This window comes from Pteropus medius, unplaced genomic scaffold, assembly GCF_902729225.1.
Source record: "Pteropus medius unplaced genomic scaffold, Ma_sr-lr_union100, whole genome shotgun sequence".
In the NCBI taxonomy this organism is placed as follows: Eukaryota; Metazoa; Chordata; class Mammalia; order Chiroptera; family Pteropodidae; genus Pteropus; species Pteropus medius.
In genome coordinates this window covers 10082474-10105092 of record NW_024342467.1, presented here as the reverse complement: position 1 = coordinate 10105092, position 22619 = coordinate 10082474, and the positions used below count along the sequence as shown (strand labels likewise).

General features: G+C 37.8%; 1 protein-coding gene across 5 annotated transcripts in view; it reads right to left on the bottom strand.

Moving 5' to 3' along the window:
* Window positions 1-22619, bottom strand: part of DNAH11 (dynein axonemal heavy chain 11) — a 265993-nt gene that overhangs the window by 189009 nt on the left and 54365 nt on the right. For all 5 annotated transcript variants that reach the window (XM_039862506.1, XM_039862509.1, XM_039862507.1 and 2 more), the window contains 8 exons: window positions 19894-20052; window positions 18566-18649; window positions 16970-17128; window positions 14229-14351; window positions 13342-13464; window positions 10867-11091; window positions 9696-9787; window positions 8358-8484 (listed from right to left, as the gene is read on the bottom strand). In XM_039862506.1, coding sequence (XP_039718440.1) covers window positions 8358-8484; window positions 9696-9787; window positions 10867-11091; window positions 13342-13464; window positions 14229-14351; window positions 16970-17128; window positions 18566-18649; window positions 19894-20052 — 1092 coding nt within the window. The remainder of the gene's footprint in view (window positions 1-8357; window positions 8485-9695; window positions 9788-10866; window positions 11092-13341; window positions 13465-14228; window positions 14352-16969; window positions 17129-18565; window positions 18650-19893; window positions 20053-22619) is intronic.

The following is a 22619-nucleotide window of genomic DNA, read 5'->3' as shown; positions in this document are numbered from 1 at the left end:
GACACTTGTTACTTAAGATATGAATAGGATTTCCCCATTTTCAATGATAAGGAAATCAAAGCTAAAATATTAAGTGACTTCTTCAAATTGGCATTGGTAAAAGTAAGTGGCAGTGAGATTTTAAGCCTCCAAGATCAGGCCATAGCTACAAAGTTCAAATTTTTCTGGCACCATAACCTTTTACATCCTAAGCTATAGGATCTTCAAAAGAAGCCCCAATAAATAGCATACTGAACTCTACATACGTTCCCAACTATTTGAGAAATAAAACAGACCAAATTAAAAGACAAAGATGAGCGTCTGTTCTGCTAGAGGCCAATTCTGAGACTAAAACTTAACTGGCGTCCAAACAGAACTACAGAATTAGCACTCCTTGTCCGTCCAGTCACATCAGCACTGACCAGGACAGGCTCTCCACCCACAAGTACTGCCATGACAAAGAGATGGGGCAGATGTGTGTTCTGTAGGTCAGCTCACAAGGGGGAAGAGAACAGACTATCAGCCAGGTTGGCCGCTCTGCTTCCCTTGGGGTAGACCGTGTAAAGGGGCAGAAAAGGAACCAGAGAAAGAGCCTCACATACGGTACAAAAACTGCTCCGTGGAAAACAGTTTGGTGGTTCCTAGAAAACTTAAACATGGAATTACTGTGTGACCCAGCAATGCTACTCCTAGTATATACCCTAAATAATTAAAAACAGGTACTCAATTACTTGTATACAAGTGCAGTACTATTTACAAAAGCCAAAAGGTAGAACTAACCGAAATGTCCATTAATAGATAAATGGACAAATAAAAGTGTGGCCTAGGTAGACAATGGATTGTGCAGTCATAGAAAAGAATGAACTACTGATACATGATACAATGTGGATGAACCTTGAAAACATGCTAAATGAAAGAAGCCAGTCACAAAAGACCACATATTGTATGATTCCACTTATATGAAATGTCCAGAGCAGGTAAATCCATAGAAACAGAAAGTAGATTGGTGGTTGTAGGGACTGGAGGAAGGAAGGAATGCAGAGTGACTGCTTAATGGGTATGGGGTTTTATTTTGAGATAATAAAAATATTTTGAAACTAGACAGAGGTGATGGTTGCACAGCATTGTGGATGTACAAAATGCCACTGAATCGTACACTTCAAAATGGTTAATTTTCTATTATGTGGATTTCACCTCAATAGAAAAAATAAAAGGTGCTAGTAACCAGAAGATTGTTTAAAGCTATACGGCATTTACCGGTATATAGGTTCCACCTCTGTAATTAATTTTTCTGAAAATATATTTTAACTCAACTTGATAACTATCGCAGTAGCAGCTTCTGGGAACAGGAGCAAGCTGCCTAAACTTCCTGCATGACAAAATACCAGTAAGGAACTCCTGGAGGGTGATTCCAACTTTGAAGCGTTTAGCCTTAACATTTTTGCTGTATTTGCAAAAATTTTAAAGAAGATCACAGCAAAAAATCTTCTGAGTTTAAAATAGATGAGTCTTTGAGACTCTCACTTACTTTAAACCTAGACAGAATAGTAGCCGATGACCACTGCCTGGGTTATCATATTCTGCTCCATTCCTGTACATTACCCCAAGGACATTTATACACAGAAAGTATCTCCAATAATCTAACAATTCACTGTCACAGCTGAAGTGGCCAGGAAGCGCACAGATGTTTAATGGCTTCTACTTTGTAACGGACCTAAATAATATTCAGGTGAAAAGCTGCAGGATAAATGAGACCTCAACCATCAGACACCCTCACACATTATTGCTTTGGTGAGAAAATAGTTTCAGAAGAACTTCTAGGCCTACAGTCAGCCAGTGACAAGGAAATGCAAACCCCATGGCTATGGTTCTCCTATCACATATCCATGGCGTGTTTAAAGTCAGATGTTTTCACATTCCCTCTCCCATGTAAAGCTTCTGAGAGAACAGGGCTGGTGTTTAAACTAAGGTGGATCCCATTGTCCTCAAATTTCTTCCATTTCTAATGAGATCTCTTTGCACCTGTTAACACAAAATTAAAATTCCTTCTTCCTAGTTCGGTATTTCAAGACTTTTTATTTTACAGTGAAAAAGAATACAAACACCTCGTAGGCCCCTCTTTTGATCTCGTTAGAGAAACAGAAAGGATTTAAACAACTCAAGTCATAAAAAGTCAGTAACTTCAACAATATCTTAAGTAGGGTTTCTCAAATGTTGGCAGCAAAAATTGAAATTTTGTTCCTTCGGTGTACAGTGCACAGCAAATGAAGTGCAGCTTCTACAAGTGACAACAAACAAAGGCCAAGGGTCAGGAGTTGCAGGTTTCACAGTAAGGCCTAAAACTCCTGGGTGGCAGGACACCACATTTATAAGATTTAATATTTGGATCTCATAACATCAAAATGATGTTTTAACTCCACATTGTAGTAAACCTGATTTTGTTGCGTAACTTAGCTGTGGAGAGAATTCCAATAAAAGAGCTGCAGCAGAATCCTAAGCAGTGGCAACACATTTGCAAAATTAAAAAAAAAAAAATTGTGTATGTATACATATATACACAATTTTAGCCAATCATATTAACTATTTTGCAAGGATAATCAAAGGTAATCCCCACTGGATACATAATTTATGGCATATTTATTTAAAATCTAGATCGTCTATTCTCTTGTCACACACCTAAATGCCTAAGTCCTTCGGGTATCAGACTGCCTTTACACAAAGGCATCCATTTAAAATATGGCATTTTCCGAAATTCTGACCAGAAATGCTGCTCTCACTTGGGCAATTTCTGTGACAAACTACACTGTGGTGAGCAGCCTCTATTCCTCGCTGCTCAGTGGAAGATAAGTAGAGACAACGGCAAGATGGCCCAAACCATGACCTGTCTCTTCCCCATTCCTTCCTCAGCCCCAAACTCGAGGGCAGCCCCTTCCTCTACCTTATGTAGCATATGGGCCAACAGCGCTCTATTTCCTCTAGAAAAGCTGAGATATTTTATTTCAACTAAAACTCATTAATTCTTGCATGTTATCAACTAACCACTTGCATCTTGAGCCTTTTTTCTCTTAATTGTCTGAGGGGAACTAAATCTTGTTAGAGAAGGTTGTGACATGCTGTATTGAGCTCCATCATCCTGATTCCTGGAATTCAGAGGCTGAGACACTTTCACTCTATCATGAAGATAGCCAAATGGAAGCGCTTGATAGAAATGAACATGTGCTTGTGACATGTGGGGTCTTGGATATTTGCCTCTTTAAGATCCTAAAGAGCAGTGCTCTTTATCACCTGATATTAAGTCAATTTCTCACGAGCACCTTTCCGAATGTCAATATTTACAGTCTATTAAAGGTATCAGTTTAGTGCCATCTGTCTCATCACTGCAATTTGGGAGATTTCTCAAAAGACAAGTTGGCAGATTTTCTCTTATCAGATTTGGGCTGATGCCATTCAAGGATATTTCTTGCTGCAAATATTAAACATTTCTGAGCATATATATTCTTGATTTTGTCATTGTAAAGAATGTATTGTGGTTTCAATTTCTACAGCAGTAGAAATTCTAGTAGCCGCATTAAAACAAGTAGAAACAGGTGAAACTAATTTTAATGTATTTTATTTGCCCTAATCCATCCAAATGTTTTACTTCAACGTGTAATATAAAAATTGAGATATTTTACATTCTTTTCTCCACAGTAATTTTTTGAAATTAGGTTTGTATTTTATATTTACAGCATATCTCGATTTGGATTTTTCATCAGAAATACTTGATGTGTGTTTAGATATCATAAATGTTGTTGCAAAAGTAAATCCACACACTCAAGTTCTTTCAAACACTTATATTTTCCAATAACTGAATCAAATCTCAGTTTTTAAGTTTAAATCAGTTAAAATTTGTTGAAGTTAAAAATTCAAGTCCTCAGTTGCCACATTTCAAGTGTTAATAGCCAAACACATGTGGTTCACAGCTACTCTGTGAGACAATGGAAATGTAGCTGATCACATTGAAAGTCTATCTGTCTCTAATACTGCTTCCTGATGAAGAAGCTTTAACTAATCATCATATAGTAGATGAAGGAAAAGAAAAATGTATAAACTCTTACAGGACAAAAAGATTTTTCAAGTCATTAGGAATCAGTGGCTAAAAACACACTGACTACACAAAGCTGTCAGCTATTTCAAGGCACTGTATAACAATCGGAAAGGGCATGAAGGAGTCAACTGATACTATTCCATCTGACTTTTTATCCAGTATACCAGTTTGCTTGAAAAATACAAAAGGATGCTTTTCTAAAAGGGAGTGAGCTGTCAAAGAATGTTAATATTGAATCACGAGTAACTTCAAACTAGCTATACAGAACTATTGCACCACGTCAATTAATCCTGCACGTATGCCTTTAAGTTTGTACTTCCATATGCATCTTTGACCACTGAGTTAAGAGATTTTTGACCACTGAAGTTAAGCAGTGCCCGTACCCACAGTCCTTCAGGTAATCCTTGACACTGGGAGGTCAGGGTGAATTGGGAGGAGAAAAATCTTAAAAACTTGACCTAAGCTTACCAATAGCTAATGACGACCAAAGGCATTCTATACACACTGGTCTCATCACTCTGGCATTCCGACTCAAGTGTTTTCATTTGGGAATTTTTGCTTACAAGACTGGAGGTGGTCGTGATATCAGACCTCAATGGCTGATGAGTTCGGGCGGATCAAATTCCACAATTAACTACAGAAACTCTCACTTTGGCCCACGCTCTTAAATTGAATGTGGCAGGTGGAAGAGGGGGCCTGAAGAACTCAAATCATTCACAAGGTGTCACCATGAAGTTATCTGCCCACAAAGAGCGTCTTTTCTGGGGAAACTGCGTTGTTATTCCACAAGCTGCAGCTGCCATGATACGTCGTTCACACCACTGGGATCACATTCAGGAATGTGGGTACGAAGGCAGAGGTGGAAAAGCTGTGTCTGGTGGTCCAAAAATGATTCCGATATTGAAAGGAAAGTAAAAGAGGGTAACGAGGCCAGGTAATTTGGCATAACTGCCGAAAGCATTACTATTATGTAGTAAGTGACCAAGAATTCAGAATGCACCTTAACTTTGCGGAACCGTGTCAGGGACAGAAGCTGACTGTGACTCTAGATGACTCAAATTGTCCTTAGCTCCTTTTCAATGTCTTGCCCCAACAAGTCATTCCTGAGTGGCCATTTGCACCACAGAGGCAACTAAACGCTTTTTCTTAACCTGGACCTTTAGTAACAGCATCACAGCATGTTACGTGAATTTCCATTGTTGGAAGTTTAATCCGTATAACAAAATAACTCAATGAAATCATATTTTAAGCACAATTTGAAAGAATATAAATCTCAAATTTTCAAAAATATCAAAAATCTAATCATTTCAAAGCTGGTGGGTCTAGAAACTGTAAACCACATTTACACTCTGGCCACATGGCTGGACCCCTTTAGCTGATAGGGAGAAATACGCAAGCCCTTTTGTTAGCATGGCATACACAGCACTGCTGCTGACATTCATGACATTAGCATGGCTGCAAGCGATTCTGGAGATCTCTGTGCTGTGATTTTAATACTAAGCTTCACTGAAATTTAAAATGTTGTTAATGTCTTCTACTAGCTAGTCATTCATTATGGATGAATGGTACTATTCAGTGGTACTATTACTGGTACTGAGCAGTGTACCTGAAATTCAGGGATTTAGAACTTATAATTAAAAAGCTAGGAATGAGGTAGGTAAGACTACCATGATAAGTCTCATCGATATTAGAGAAGATGACACTAAAATATTGAAGTGATCCTGTGAAAATAGAATGATTTAAAAGATACATCTTTAAAGTTTAATTTAAAAAAAATTCCTGTAACTTAGGAAGAATAAAAAAGTTGGCATTGGGGATGCATAGAACCGTGAAAAGTTGGCATTGGGGATGCATAGAACCATGAAACATTTTTTGATTATTTTAAAAGAGGTAAAAAGATTTGGTGACAAGTACATGTTGAGTGATCTGTTCTTCTAGCACCAGCCGAGACCTTCAGTGCTGGGGATGTGCACGTTCTGAAGACAGCAAACAGGGGCTGGGACAGATCAGCCCCTCGGGGACTTGGTAAGACACATCACAACTCCTTACTGTCTTCTACCTCCATACACCCCTTCCATGAGCAGGGGAGACAAGGAGCCAATCTCACGACTGTGAGTTGTCAGCCCACGGGGGATGCTATGGATCTTCCCCACTCCTTGGGGGAAGGTAAAGAATTGTTTCCTCCAACATCTACCCTTAAGTCACCAACTGGGAGGAGTTAGAGAACCACTCACAGAAACTATAGGCGCCTACGAAAAGTAAATCTGTGACACGTCCCTTATTTGAACATCCGCCTAGATATAAAAGGAGGAAGACGTATCCAGATGGCTGATTCCACCGCTAGGGGCAAGGCCTGCAAGAGCTGAAATAGAACTGGCTCTGCAATATATACCCCTGGGAAGTTCCCCCTTGTCCCTGAGGACCTGCAGCTGCGTTCACAAGAGACCCAATGTGTGGATGCTCACTGTTGAGGACAGGGAAGCAGAATAAGTCACTGCTGGCCAGAGAAGCAGGAGCAAGCATTAAGAAAGGACACTGACCCACATATGACACCACTTCTCCCTCACCATGATAAACAGGTAGGGCAGCAGAATTAAAGAATTGGTCTCACTCCCAACTCCAAGTTGATTATGCAAAAGCCTGGCCTTGTCACAGAGATGAGATTGGAATTTTAAACTAGACCTTTCTGAGTTGTTTTTGACTTTTTTTTTTTTTTAAATAAGAAAAAGGGACCAAGGTGTTACAATACCTACCCAAGAAGTTATAAAAGGGTCTGCTCCTCAGTGTAAAAAGATTCAGCAGGGCTTATTTGGGACTAATAACAGTAGAAAAATAAAACTGTTTCATGTCCACAATCTCTGTAATTAATACTGTTCAATATACCAGTCACACAGTGTTTACTGTGTTTAAAGGATATAATTAAAAGAAAAAGAATGTTATTCTAGTTACAGATTTATGCATTTCTCTTCAAATGTATATTTTGAAAATTCAGAATTTTAGGAACATCTACCTAGAATAGAATGTGACACCCTCTACCTCATGTAATCACCTCTGGCAGAGGGTCCAGCTGCAGCTCATGAGGATATTCCCAAGAGAGGACTGAAGCACAAGTGTGGTTTTGACTGCTATGTGTGCAACTAGTAAAAAACCACCCCAAACACCCAGTTATGTACTACAGAAATGAGAGATGGATATACTGGGCTCCCAATCATTCTAAGCAGAGGGAGCTTATTTTACAAAGCCTTCTGGGAGTTAGCACAACAGTACTAAATGGAACCCTCATGGCAGCCCCGAAAATGTTGCTGAAGTCGACTAACAACTGTTATTAACAGCAAGACTTCATTTGACCAGCCATCGAACTGAATTTGGGTTTAAAGAGAAAATATGAACGAGACCGAAATAACCAAGATAACTGCTGTGTCCAAAGGACAGCCAAATGCAGGAAACCGTAGTGTGAAGAGACACAGATTCCAAAGAAAATGGCATAAAAACATCTAGAGAAAGAAAATGGAGACAAATCCACAATGACAAGGCACAAGCTTCGGCTTCAAAATCATCTGTGATATACAGTCAACTCTAGGAGTAACCGCCTATGTCAGCTGTAATAACAATTGAACAGATAAAAATAAAAGCCAGCATCCTCTCAATGTGTAAAGGAAGAAGTGCTTTGGGATGTTTATTCCTGATCTGAGTCCTCAGATTACAAAAGGTAATAGCTGCTTTTATTTGCTCGAAATATTGTCATGAATGGTATGTTTTTTGTTTTTGTTTTTGTTTTTTGTTTTTTATTTTTTGTAGAGGTAGGGGAAAATTAGAGGGCTAGGTAGAGGAGGAGACTGAAATTATTCCAGTCCACCTCTGACAGCACTGAAGACGAGTCCAACTTAATAATTATACAGTTTATTCTGGAGTCAAGGGAGTAGTTAGAAGACACCGGCCACGATCTTGTCCCAAGTGACCCATTCTCCTCTAGGAAAGCTGCTGGCCAGGCTCCAGCCCTTGCCCCGGAATTCTAGGGAATCTGGAACCACTGTCTCTTCCATTAACTTCCTCCAGGGCCCTCAGCCTTGTGCAAGTGATAACCTTTCCCTTTACTGAGGACCAAGAATTACTTTCCTTGTTCCTTTAGCACTGCCTCTGGCAGCCCTCCGCAGCTGCATTAAGAATTTTTATTGCAGATGGTCTAGCTCCTGGCACGTGTAACATGATAGGTGGCATTTGACAATGACAGAGAAACTGTGACTTTGCTTAGGTAACACAGTATATTATGAGACTTTAAAAAATTTATTACCTGTTTCGGCTGAGCTCCCTTTGAGAGGATGTCGAGTAAGTCTGCAGAAGAGACGAAATAGAAGCGCGGAAAAGCCACGCGTTTGGTTTCCAAGTATTCAGCCAGAGCTTTTTCACAGAGTGAAAGCCTATGTGAACGAAACGTCTTTTTGAACTTGTCTGGCCCATTCGGTTATTAAAACATCAACGAACAAAACCCAGCACCTCTCATCTGTCCACTCATCACAGGAAGCTCACCGTTCCATCAAGTAGCCTACCTCCTCATCTCCGACACCATCTCCTTGCTTGTGACTAATATATGTCATGCCAAGGAGGAGGAGGTACACGCGCACACACATACACCCATCAGTTAAGGCTAAATTTAGATGAGATTTAGGTTGATGTCACTCATCATTTTTCTTAACGACACCCCTAATCAGCAGGGAGAAGACTAGATTTGGCCTCACTCAACCGGAGCACAAAATGCATTAGTTAAGACGTCGTTGGTTCAAAGTTTTCCTTTTCCTACTGAATCTTTATAAAACACAAGTGGCTTCAACTCACTCTGGTATTCAGGGGAGTCATAAGATTATTTCCACTTTTTTGTTCTTAAAGAGCAGAGATGACCCCAGAGTCTGAGCCCCCCAAACCCCAAAGATCATTGACTAAACAAGTAATTAACTTATGTAGAAATCCGCCCTTTTAAATTATGGCCAACTTTATCTCTGAAAAAATTCCAGATCATGAAATAATTCTGCTTATGTAATATATATTTTTATCTAGAGCTCTCCTCTACCTTGCAATAAAAAGAGATCACAATTCTGCACAAACCTCTTCTTTTTAGTAGCTAATCTGACTATTTTTAATCAAAAGCCAGAATATTCTTATGACCAGTAGCTGTTGCAGAATTACAAATGGCCCTTAGGACAAGGATTTCGAAAGTACTAATATGTTCTCTATGGATAATTTATACTATAAACTATATACAAAGTAAAGGACTTAAAATAACTGACTGCAATCCCAGGTCCTGGCATATAGTAGATGCTTAATAAATGTTTGCAGGAAAGCTCAATAAAAGAATTGACCAATCAATCATGTTGATTCTCTTGATAATAAGATATACTAATTTTACTATTGTGATTGTCCTTTTGGAAAACAGAAATATATTTGGGTTTGTTTACATTAACTCACAAAACATTTGTACCACTAATACATACAAGGCAACTAGATAACTATAAGCAAAATTATAAAATAATTTAGTAGAAGTTGTACCTACAATAAGATGTTAAATACTATTAGGTAGTTGAAAGAAATCTCATAAAATTATAACAAACTGATCGCTTTATAGTTTTATTCTTACCTGTACTGTAAATCTTTAAGTTTTTCATAGAGATTAGGTCTGCACGTTGCTTCCAAAACATTTTTTATTTTAGCTGTCTTGAACATTAAGTCCTGTGTGAAAGTACAATATGGAGTCATAGATGTTCAAAATTATTTTTTGAAAATTTTCAACCATTTTGGGAATGAAGAACATTCAAAAATTAAAATAAAAAAAATGAACAATGAGAGAGTGAGGTTAAAGAGACTTCTAACGCCATGTCTGTTCATTTTTGCATTTAAATTTTTAGATAAATATCAAAACCAAAGTATAATCGCATAATTTTCATTAAAATAAATTCAATAGACATTACCACCATTCTGGGTTCATGCCAAATTTCTCTCTTCGAACCAAATAAAAATAGCCCAGAATCTTACAGAGTGCATTCATAAAGGAAAATGAGATGAAATACTAAATGACTTATCCGTTCTTTCCTCCTTAAAAATTAAACAAAATAGAATTCCTCTGTTTGTTCTGCTTTAGATAGAAAAAAATATTTAATCTCCATTTCCATATAAAAAGGTACAGCCATTATTCTTTGCTGCAAGTCTCTCAAATCATTAATCATTACCACGTGTACATCTCTACGCGTTCTCTGTGGCTCTTTTGAAACAAATAAACAGATAACTGGTAGTATTACTTTGTTACTGGCTTCCGCTCCTCAGTCTTTTACTTAATGAAGATGAATCTATCTACCACGGCTTCCTGCAGGGGTAGGCAGTCTCTGACCTATGGGAAACATCGGGCCTGCTGCCCATTTTTGTATGGCCCGAAGTTAAAAATGATGTTTACATTTTTCACTGGTTCAAAAAAAAAAAATCAAAAGGAACAATATTTTGTGATACATGAAAATATGAAATTCAAATTTCAGTGTCTATAAATGAAGCTTTATTGGAGCACAGCCCAGCCCATTTGTTTGTCGTGTTTTTTTTTCACACTACAATGGTGGCATTGAGTAGTTGTGACAGAGACCACACAAAACCTCAAAGCCTGAAAGATTTACTATCTGACCCTTTAAAAAAGTTCTCTGTGCCCTATTTTCTGAAATGCAAAAACATATTTATTTTTATAAACACCCTAAATCATGTTTCTTTGCAAGATTTTCATATTATTTGGAAAACTCTGCTAGGATAGAAAACTGTCTTCTACAAACCTTAAATTCAGCATTTACTTTATCAAATCTTCTAGCATCTTTCACAAGCTGGATTCGAATATCTTCTGAACAAACAAAGATGCTTTCTAGGTGAGACCAAGTTCTCTGAACTTCCATCCAAGTAAAGATGACTGAGTCTGCTATGTTTAATTGATTTTGCCAGCTTAAGACTTGCTCCATGAAATATTCCACGTACTTGCTTTGAAGGAGAGTCTGCAACTGAACCTATAAGAAAGGCAAAGAATTTTAAACAACAGCTGAATTAGCAGACGCAGAGTACCATGACAGAGAATCTATACCTATTCTTTTTATGGCTGGCTTCCTAGGGCCTATTGTGCAATACCTAGAATAGGCATTCAGTAAGTATTTCCTAAATGAGTGAATTTATGACATTAAATATTCATATTAACACTTCTTCCAAAAGAAAAAAGATAAATATAAGCAACTGTATTTAATATGTCTTCTACAAGATGATCGTTCATCTCTATGCAGGCAGGAAAAAATATTGTGTACCAGGGTGCAGCTTTAATAATTTAACTTTATTCTTCATGCTTTCACTCTCTCCCTGGTCCCTGCTTATTAATCATTCCAAGGTTGTGGATCTTTTTTTTTTTTTTCCACTATTAAAAAAATAAAACAAACTTCCCTCCAGCTTGCTAAGTCCTCAAGCACCCATTTTCCTCCTCTTTCAAGTTCACTACCAAACTTTGCTGCTTTCTTAACCCTAAGACTTTCTTTAATTGCATGTGGTCTGGCAAGCATTTCTCACCATTCTCAGATGCTGAAATCTCAGTCTTCGAATGGAATGGCCTCTTCTCATTCTCCCTCACTTCTAAGTACTCAGTACATTTCATTCTTCTTTCCCACGCCCCTGCCCCCCACCATCAGCTTTATGGAGATATCATTGACACATAACACTGTCAGTTGAAGGTGTACAGTGCGATGATTTAATGCGCATATATATTGTAAAATGGTTACCATAATAAGGTTAACGCCTCCATCCCCCACATAATTACCTTTTGTGTGTGTGTGTGTGTGTGTGTGGTGATAACATTGAAGATCTAGTCTTTTAACAATCTTCAAGTAGATAATACAACACTGTTAACCAGTCACCGTGCTGTACATTAGATCTTCAGAACTTACTCCTCTTACACCTGCAAATTTGTGCCCATTGATCATCTCCCCATGTCCCCCACTCCCCAAACCCTGGCAAACACCATTGAATTCTGTTTCCGTGAGTTCAACTTTTTTTAGATTCCACATATAAGAGAGAACATAACCGTATTTTTCTCTGACTTATTTCACTTAGCATAATGCCCTCGTGGTCCATCCACATTGTTGCAAAAGGCAGGATGTCCTTTTTTTATGGCTGAATACTCTATTGTGTCTATATACACATTTTCTTTGTCCATTCATCCATCAATGGACACTTACTTTGTTTCCATGACGTCTGAATCTTCTTTGGAGGAAAAACTTACCCCATGGTTTCTAAGATATTGCAGTATTCTTTTTCTACTATTTCTCAGGCCACTCTCTCTGCCTCCTTTATGTCTCCTCCTCTTGTTCACCAAATGCAGCCTTTTCTGAAGCTCTGTTCTCCACTGGCTTATCTTCTTTCCCCGTCATTATACAGCTCATCAATGCTCAAGATACCAACGACAACCGCCCAACCTACTGATTCTACACTGTACCTGTGCTGAGTGGTGAGTCTGACTTTCCACCTCTACATAAATGTCCCTCACCCTAAATATACCAATAACAGAGCATCATCTCTTTAGATAAGATTCTTTTCCTAAGTGACTTAAGTCTAATAATAATGATGATACTGTCATTTGCTCTGAACAGTTTGTCTCTTTTACCTTTTCTATCTCTTATATCCAAAGAGATGCCAACTCAACCTTAGAATTCGAGACACCCTCTCTATATAAATATATACACACATATATATGTATATACCCACATATATGCATACATGCGCTGTGCTCTGGCCCGTCTCCCCAGCCTTATTTTTTATTACTCCCATAAAGAAAATTTATATTCTAAAGACTCTAAAGTCTTAAAATTACCTCTGAATGGCAGATACTTCCTGTCATTTCAAGATGCTACTATCATCGTCTCCATTGGCTGTAACACCCTTTCCTGATCTCCATTCTTTGTTGAATACCAGCCCACCCTTCACAGTTCAGCACAAGCACCACCACCTAACGAGGCCCTCCCTGGGACTTTCACCCCCATGTTGGAGAGCCTCTGTTTCTCCTTAGACCCACTGGAGCCCCTCTGTCTGTCTCCCTACTCAAGTGCAAGTTCCTTGAGAACAAGTGTTTGTACCTTTTAATCCCGAATGGTACTGTGCCTACAACCTGGTACGAGTAGATGCCCAATGAATGCATAAATAAATATTGAGTATCAGAACTTGGAAAAAGTCTAAAATCATAATTTAAAAGAAAAATTCTGTAATAAAAATATCCATCTTACTTGGTTGTGCTCTAGTGTTTCAAAAAGCTGTTCATCAGACTTTAGTAATGGAATGCCTGTCCGACAGTGAACTTCGTAAGAGAACTCCATGGTCGCCCAGGTCTGACTGATTTCAGTAATAACCTAGACATAAACGGTATTAAGATATGTGCATGAGTTTACTTTAGAACCAATATCTAGGCTGCCATCTGGGATTTTTTTTTAATTTCACAATTATCAAAAAAACAAAACAAAACAGTGATATCAGATATTATTGGCCCCAATTTTTTTCCTCTAAATAATTCATGGTAATGAGGTTTAGAGAACGAATTTCATCACACAAAAAGAACAAGCATTACACCAATATCAAATTTCTGTTGGATCTGACTTGTACATCCTTCGCTGAAACAGAATGCTAGAGCAGGAAGGGACTTAAAAGGTTATCTGAAAGTTTGATAGATATTATTTACAAATTAGCAGCAAGAGACAGGTGGTCCTCCAAGAACCTGAATGTGAACACCAGTTCCCTGTGTGAACCTGGGTAAGTTAATTACCTCGATCTCAGTTTCCTCTGCTGTAAAATAAAGATAATAATAATGCCGCCCTCAGAGATCGAATGAATATAAATAAAGCACCTAGAACAGTACTTGTTGCAAAGTAAATGATATGTAAGTGTTTTATTATCTGCTACCATCATCAACTGGGCCAATCCTCTAGTTTTACACATTTCCTGTGACTTAGAAGAATTAGTTTCCTGCCCAAAGTTACAGTGCTAATGAGCAGCGAGGAACAAGCAGGGACATGCGTCTCCACACAACCATGGCATGAGGGCTTCTCCATGAGCCCGCTTAGGTGCTAATACACGGAATCCGTTCCAGTGTGAAGAGGAACAGCAGCAAGGACACTACCTTCTCAGTGCCCAGTTCTTTCACTGCTTTGTCCACAATGCTTCGGACATCATCCTCCACTTGGTGTAACTGCAAGGCTAACAAATCTGCCAAGGTTGTGGCTTCGTTTATTGAAAAGTTGACCTGATTAGGAAGAAAAAAGGGCAGAATTTATATTGCACAGGTATGAATGGTTCCTTTAACCTAATGGCCAGAGGAATGAATCCTAGCTAACCATACTCAGGTCAGCTGCTTAGCGCATCTCTAGTTCTGAAAGGTGCTGACAATCAAAGACAGTGCCTTATAACTAACTCCTGGTTACTGAGGCGCCACCCACCGGAAGCTAGGGCCGAAGTGTAGGCCACATTCACACCACACTACTTTCTTTTGCTTCATATCCTTCCCTTGTCAGCTCATTTCTTATCTCCTTTGCCCACAAAACCCATTTTTAAAGAAAAGCGCTATGTTCATTTATTGCAATTTGGTTGAAATCCCAGGAATCAGGGAGCAGGCTCGTTTGTCTTTTCTTCCCACAGTGTGCTATGCACTGAATATAATTCCCCGTTGCTTCCGTGGTTTAACCTAGTTTTATCACTAATTTAATCTTAGTTCCTCAGTTAAATAAATAAATAAATAAAAATAAAGAATAAAAACCTCACTCATAGTTTCACTCGTCATAGGTACCATGTGAGAAAATAATTCGCATTTATTTCTTCAGCATCTTGTTGACTCCCACCGCCCCTCGAGTATTTGCTAAGAAGCTCTCAGCCCTTCCTAAATGTCCAAAGTCATCTATGTCCCTCGCAAACGAAGAGCTGACCCAGCCACACGATGGCAGGAAGGCTATTTCCTTTCCTGCTCCTGCAAAGAATATCAGGCCCTGCTTCTGAAAGTTGCAGTCCTCGCCGGCTCTCCCCGTTCCGAAACATTCCTCATCACCATCTGCCTCTCTGCATGGGGCGACTGAACTTCTTTATTTGCCCAGGACCGAGGGGGTTCCCAGAACATGGGACTTTCAGTGCTAAAACCTATACCATCTGGGGCAAATCAAAAGAGTTGTTCACCTTTCCTCTGTATCACCTTTAACCTCACTTCGCGGCTGATGGGGGCCAGAGAGCCAGGCCTATTTTAGAGAAAGGATGAGCAGGGATGTAGAATGGGACCACCCTGATCAGTCGTGCAGCTCATGCACTGAACGAGAACTGCTCTAATGCCTCGGGATGGCCTGGAGGAAGGTGCCTTTTCCTAAATTGTCTGCCAGAGCAAGTCCCGTGTTCTACATTGCACAAAGGCCTATAGGCAGGAGCCTATGGTGGGAAGAAATCTCACTGGAGGAAATGTGAGGAGGGGGAGGGAAGCAGGGCATAGTCTATTACATACTGGAAGACGCAGAAGATTTTTTGAAGGAATAATTAATTAACTACAAAATCTAAATATTCAATGCCTAAATGACTCTGTGGAAAGTATCATCATAATAGCTTCAGGAACCATTTATCGAGTGCTTACTACATGTTAGATCCGTAGACATAATCTCACATCTACATTCTGTATGGGAAGCACTATAGCAATATTGATTTCATAGAAAGGTCAGCTGAAGTATGGAGAACAGGTAAGTTGCCCATGACTTCAGATTTATTAAGGTTAGAGTTGAAACAACGAAGCCCAGGGCATCTCCACAACACCAAGCTGCCCCTTTCCTCAGTTTCCCCAGTCTGAAAACTCTGTCTTGAAATCCTGAGAGCCTTTCTTCACAATGCATGCCTCAGGGTCTAGATTAGCCTGAGGAGAAAACACCCATATCATGCTGCCTTTTATGTATTTTAAACTCAAAAAGGTCAACTTTCTTAAAAAATAAAATGTAAGGTTGGTAGATTTGCTCTTAAATACATAAAGACAGAAAAATATAACCTCAAGCAGCACAGATACATAAGGAACCATTTTATACTTTGCAATAAAATCAAAACCATCAAAAGAGATACAATCATTAATGAATTGGGGGGATCACCATTTCAGAATTCTCTCTCCCACTAAACTCATTTCTATGCCCTCTGATCCTCTTTAAAACGAGATTCTTTGCAGCCATGTCATGCTCTATAAAATGCCTTCGTATTATCTCACTTGATCCTTACAAGATCCTCTGCTTTTATTAATAAAAAACAAAACTCAAAATAGAGACATCATGTGTCTTGTCTGCAGTCACACAGCCAGGAAGAGATAAAGGGGCGGGGGGTGTGTCTAAGTCAGTATGGGCTGCTAAAAAAGAATACCACAGACTGGGTGGCATAAACAGACATTTATTTCTCACTGTTCTGGAGGCTGCAAGTCCAAGATCATGGTGCCAGCATGGTCAGGTTCTTGGTAAAGGCCCCTTTCTTCATTTATAGATGTCTGGGTCTGTCATCTTATTGTATCCTCACCATGGCACAGAGTAGAAAGCTCTGGTCTTTTCATCCCTTTATAAAGGCATTAATCCCATTTATAAGGGTTCTACTTCATGGTCTAATTATCTCCTAAAGGCCCCACCTCCAAATAGCATCACATTGGCGATTGAGGCTTCGATGTATGAATTTGGTCCATAGTAGGGGCTAAAACTAGGATATCTGCATGTTCAGTCTGTTGGTCCTATGTCAGGAACTTGACCTCTCCTATTTGACCAGAGAACTTTTCACAAATCCCACTTTCTCCCAGATGAATAATGGAAACCAAGGACTTACACTTCACAATCACAAAAATATTCAATTAATGAGACTTAGGAAACTGACCCCAGTGGCCTTCATCAGCTGGTGCCAATGCCTATCTCTGAGGGCAGGGCTCCGTAACTCAGTGACAGCTCTCAGGAAGGTTGTCATGTCCTTTACTGTGCCTTCCAAGCCTGTATAAGCATCCCAGACACGGACTTCTTTGTCTAGTGACCAGATTTCCTAAAGAAAAGTTAAAAAAAAAAAGTCCTCAAATATAATAATACATTTTATAATTTGCCCCCTTAGAAAGAATAAATTTGCTGGATTAGGAAAGAGAGTTAAAGCTTTGACGCCCCAAGGTTAAGGACCACAACCAGAGAAAGAGAAAAGAATCCACTCATTCATACAAGTCCACTGTGTACAAGCCACTTGGATATACTGGTTTCTTATTCACAGGTTCTAACTGAATGTCTCATCAGGAAAGTCATGAGACACTGAATGTAGGGAAGTGATTTCTAGGACATGTGCGATGACGAGTGTTTCCTCTAGAAACGTAATGAGGCAGAAAATTGAGATTGTCGTCTGGATTACCAAGATCTTTCTCTGAAGACCTGACCTGTTCAAATGTAACCTTGAAATGCTGGTTACCTTTGTTGTTTGTTCCTTGGAACTTAAATATTTCATGAGTTTGAGATATGTCAATTATGGTCCTTGACTTGGTTGTCTTCTTGGCCCATGGAAGGAACATCAACAATTATGAATGCGAAAACCCACAATAAGACAACAGTCACAGGACAAAGAGAATGACAATGCCACTTGTTTAAAAAATAAAATAAAGGCGCTTCAGCTGGGAGTGGAGGTTAAACTGTCACTCTGAAGTGAGATGATCAAATGGGAGATAAACAGGGAGTGAGCACAATAATGAGCTATGGGGACCGTGACATTCAAAAGAATGATGGGACATTTTAGTTAGGGTCTTTGGGACCAGGATGATATGGAAGAAAAAGCGGGAAGAGTTGGTAGGAGCTGAGCACCAGACTGAGTTGAGGCAAGTTGTTCTGGGGTGAGAAGAAAGGAAAAGGCCCTACCCCGTCTTAGTTGCCTTTCCTGACACGCGTTTCGGCATCACCCAACGAGGTTCTGCTCTCTTCAGAGGGCATGTGATGGCGGACTAGATATCAAAGTTACCAAAGCCCTAAATTCAAACAAGCTCTGTAAATACAGAACCCCCTTGGGATACTGGAGTAATCAAAGATCCGAACGGGATCATGGAACTCCATATAAATCCAAAAGTGGCATACTCCAATGAGTTGCCCCAAATTCTAGAACCAAAAGGTATCTTTGAAGATACAAAATGCTTATGGTTGCTAAGGAAAGAATTCAAAAGCTTTCCTAAGCCTAAACACTCTCCATGCTAGACGGATTTAGGAAGCATATGATTATAATGGCTACTCGTAAATTCATTAGCCCTAATATGCTTTTACCCACTCGTTCACAGAAAGGCAGGCTTAATTAAAAGTGCAACTGGCTGAGAGTGAAAAAAATACTGTCTCACATCATCCTGTTTGAAGTAAATAAGGACATGCGGCCCAACACACCAGATACTCGGCTGGGGAAGATGGAAGGAGGTGGTGCTGAGAAAGATAAATTGTTGTATTAGACAGTTATGGAACTTGCCTTGGCAAACCTTCTGAGTTCTACATCCATCTGTTCCACATTAATCTGTCTCCACTGGGTTTTAGTCCAATTATCAATGCTTCTCTGAAAATGCACAAGCAGATAAAAGTGTCAACAACATTTGGTGAAAGCAAGTCTCCACAGCAAAATATATAAACTGATGATACACTGTGGCTCTATCATCCAGTGGAAAGTCAATTATTTAAATATTAACTGCACTTGTCAAAACTTCCCTATCACCAAAATAAAAATGTTGTCAGGACATGTCAAACTTAAGACTAAAACATTAATTTCTAGTAGCAGTGACAAATTCCATATACACATCATTATTATCATTTAATCTTGAGTACTTTATATTAATTGGATAAGATATGACCACTAAATACACTATATTTTTATTACTCTACATATAACATAACTTTCATAAGGTAATCTTTATCCATTATAAACAAAACGCTCAACTTCCTATCTTCTATCTTATTAATATATTTCTATAGGTAAGTCAGACAGAGAAAAACAAATACCATATGATTTCACATATACGTGGACTCTCAGAACAAACTCAATAAACAAACAAAATGAAAACAGATTCAGATACAGAAAACAAACTGGTGATTGCGGTGAGAGGGAGGGGCTGGGGAGCTGAGTGAAAACAGTGAAGGGATTAAGAAATACAAATTGGTAGTTACAAAACAGTCCCAGGGTTGTGAAGTACAGCATAGGGAATATTGTAATAACTAGGTAAGTGTAGTGCCAGGTGGGTACTACACTAATCAGGAGATCACTTTGTAAATTACATAAATATCTAACCACTATGCTGTACATCTGAAACTAATTTAAAATATTGAACATCAACTTTAATTGAAAAATTGAAAAAATATATGTATTTCTAGATGGCTCTCAAATTTAAAAAATGTAATTAACAATATACAAATTAACTTTGTTTTTAGTTAGGTCTATTTATCTATGCACATACACATAAGTATAAGCCTGGGTGTATACGTGAGTTTGTATGATCAGGTCACCATATATATGTGATACATATTTATGTATTAATTTTTATTTATATCCTACATAATCCCCAAAATAAATTTGAAGCAGTCGAGTCATTATACACAGGTTCATTCAGAACGAAAGACAAAAGCAACTGATATTCAGAGAAGAATCTTCTAACAAAGATATACAAACTCCAATTCTGGAAAGAAAATCTAATGTTCACATATTTCAAGAAACGGAACCCAAAGAGGATATAGATGATAAAAATTGCTTATTTATACAAAATAACTACTAAAAGAAAAAAAGTATTCTTTCAAAAAGCAGTGTCTTACTCTAACATAAATAATGACATCCCAGAGTCCTTTAAGCAATTTTATTTCTTTGCGACACTGTTTCATTTGTTTGTACTCTGGAAGAGCCACTTCAAATAGACGAGAAGATTCTTGCATCTGCAGCATTTCTTCTTCTAATGCCTCAAGCTCTTGATTTGCCTATGGAGAAAACACACACATGCACATAAACAACCTGAACGACCAACGAACTGCCAAAGAAACCAGGTAGGTCTGTAACGGGTTATGTTAACGTTTAACAACTTTGATTTTAAAAAGATAAAATATTAAATCAGCAGGATAATTACTGATAAAATGTAGAAGGCTTTAGATGAGCAAACTCGCAGCTATTCAAAAAGTGAGAGTAGACTACTAATAAATGATATCAATACTCTCCTGTACATATTTTAGCAACATTTGCTCTGGCATCAAATTTCTACGGATACATTTTTCCTCTTGATTTTCACTGTACAGCTGCAGACTTTGCTGGGCAGCAAAAGATGAGGCTCTAAAAGCGTCTGCTTAAGAATAAATCACTTCTCTTCCACTTGCGTGAACTTAACACATGTGGTTCTTAACAATTACGCTTACATCGTTTATGAAAATTTTATAAGGCATTAAACAAAGCTAGCCATCATCTCAAGTTATTTCCCTGTTAACTATTTTCACAGCACATGCATGTTAGGCAAATATTTTTTTTAAAAAATTACAAAAGCAAAAATAAAACTGAAAAAGTTAACTACATGAGTTTTCTTTGTTTTACTGCTATACTTGATATATTTGAAGTAATGGATATCGAGCAATTCATTTTACTGCAAGTTCTGTGAATGGAAGGAAAAAAACAAGTGACTTCTTAAAAAAAGAAAAAGAAACCTTCCAAATTTAAAAAATGTTCTAGAGATCATCAATAATACAAAATGTACTGAGGGAGAATCAGTGAAATAAAATACTGGAGCTAAAACCACAGCACAGTATGAAAAAATTTCACCGTATGACTACCTTTTCCAAAGCACGCCTACCGTCCCATCTATGTAGAAGAGTTTGTTTTACACCAAATATAAGCTGACTCATTATTTTCTTAATGAGCTAGCTCTTGATTTTAGTGTTTATTAACTTAGTAGTGTATTTAGATGTGCAGGAGAGCTTGTAACGCAGGAAAAGCTGGTTCACTTTCCAGTTCTTGGTGCTCTTTCTCTGACTCTCGATTTTGTGTATAAGCTGCTCCTTCTTGACTTGTCAAGTCTAGACATTACACTAGGTTAACGACTTTGCAATAAAAAAGGATTTGTTTTTTCACTTTATATTTTCTCCCATCTTCTTCTCAATATCCAGCAATTATATTATTTTAGTTCTCTTGGTTTTATTTTTAACTTTAAATATCCATACTTAATCCTGCATTTCAATTTTCAACTCTCTCTTAATTCTCCACTATGTAAAAAAGAATATTAGCACTCTAATATTCATTATACAAGTTATAGATTTCATTTTTCCAAATTATACCTTTATAAACAAGAATCGCAATTTTAGTTTCACTAATGTTTTATGAAAAATTCCATACACATAAAAGGGTACGGGTCTGAGCTTACATACCATCCAGCTCAGGAAATACTAGGTTACTAAAAACTTTTAATGGCCTTCTCCATTTTAGCCTTCTCCTTCCCACTACAAATTTAACTGCCAAATTTTTATTTAATATGGTCCTGATTTCTATTTTTTCGCTACATATGTACTGCTAAATGCTAAACTGTTAAAATTTGTTTTTGAAATTTATATGAATAGTTTTATATTATATAAGACATTGCGATTTTTTTTCCAGTTTTATTAAATTTTTTAAATTATTTTTTATGGTGACATTGGTTAATGAAATCCAGTAAGTTTCAGCTGTACACTTTAATGAAATTTCTTTTTGAGGTACACCTATATATTCACGAGGATATGTATGAAGTTCATTCATTTCCACTACTGTAAAGTACTAATCTTTATGAATATACTACTATGAATTGATTCTACTTCTAGTGGTCATCTAGACTTTTCTTGTATTTCGCCATTGCAATTAGGAATCTTCACTTCCCCTGGTATGTTCCATGTAGAGTTTTTGTTATCCTTTAATGGGTTAAAAATGTCTTCCAAGAGTTTTTAGCATGAATGAATGCTGAATGATTGCTAAAGATTTTTTGCAATTTCTTGAGATGATCATGTAATTTTCTCTTCTTCATCTGTTAGTGTGAATTATATTAATCTCCTAATGTTGAATCAAACTTTTCCTGGAATGAACCCAACTTGTTTATAAATTGGTAATTATAATTATATTATGTTTTATTTTGTATGTTTGCATCTATATGTACATAAGAATGACTGGCCTATCATTTTTCCTTTCTCATACTGTCCTTTTACGAAAGTTAACAGGCTTCACAGAGTATTTTTGAGTGTTTATTCTTCTTCTGCTCTCTAGAATAAGATGTTTCTTGAAAGCTTAGAATTCGCCTGTAATGCCATTAGAGCCGTTACTTATTCTGTTGATTTTAACTGCTGGTTAATTTTTTTTTATTTTCCACCTAATTTTCAATAGGTAAAGGACTATTATTAAGGTTTATTATTTCTTGAGATAGTTTTGTTAAATTATATTTTTCTAAAAATGTATCCATTTTGTTTAAAAGTTTTCAAATTTCATGTTAATTGCACTCTATGATCTTTTGAATTTCTTCTCTGTCCTTCTTATCATTTCTTAT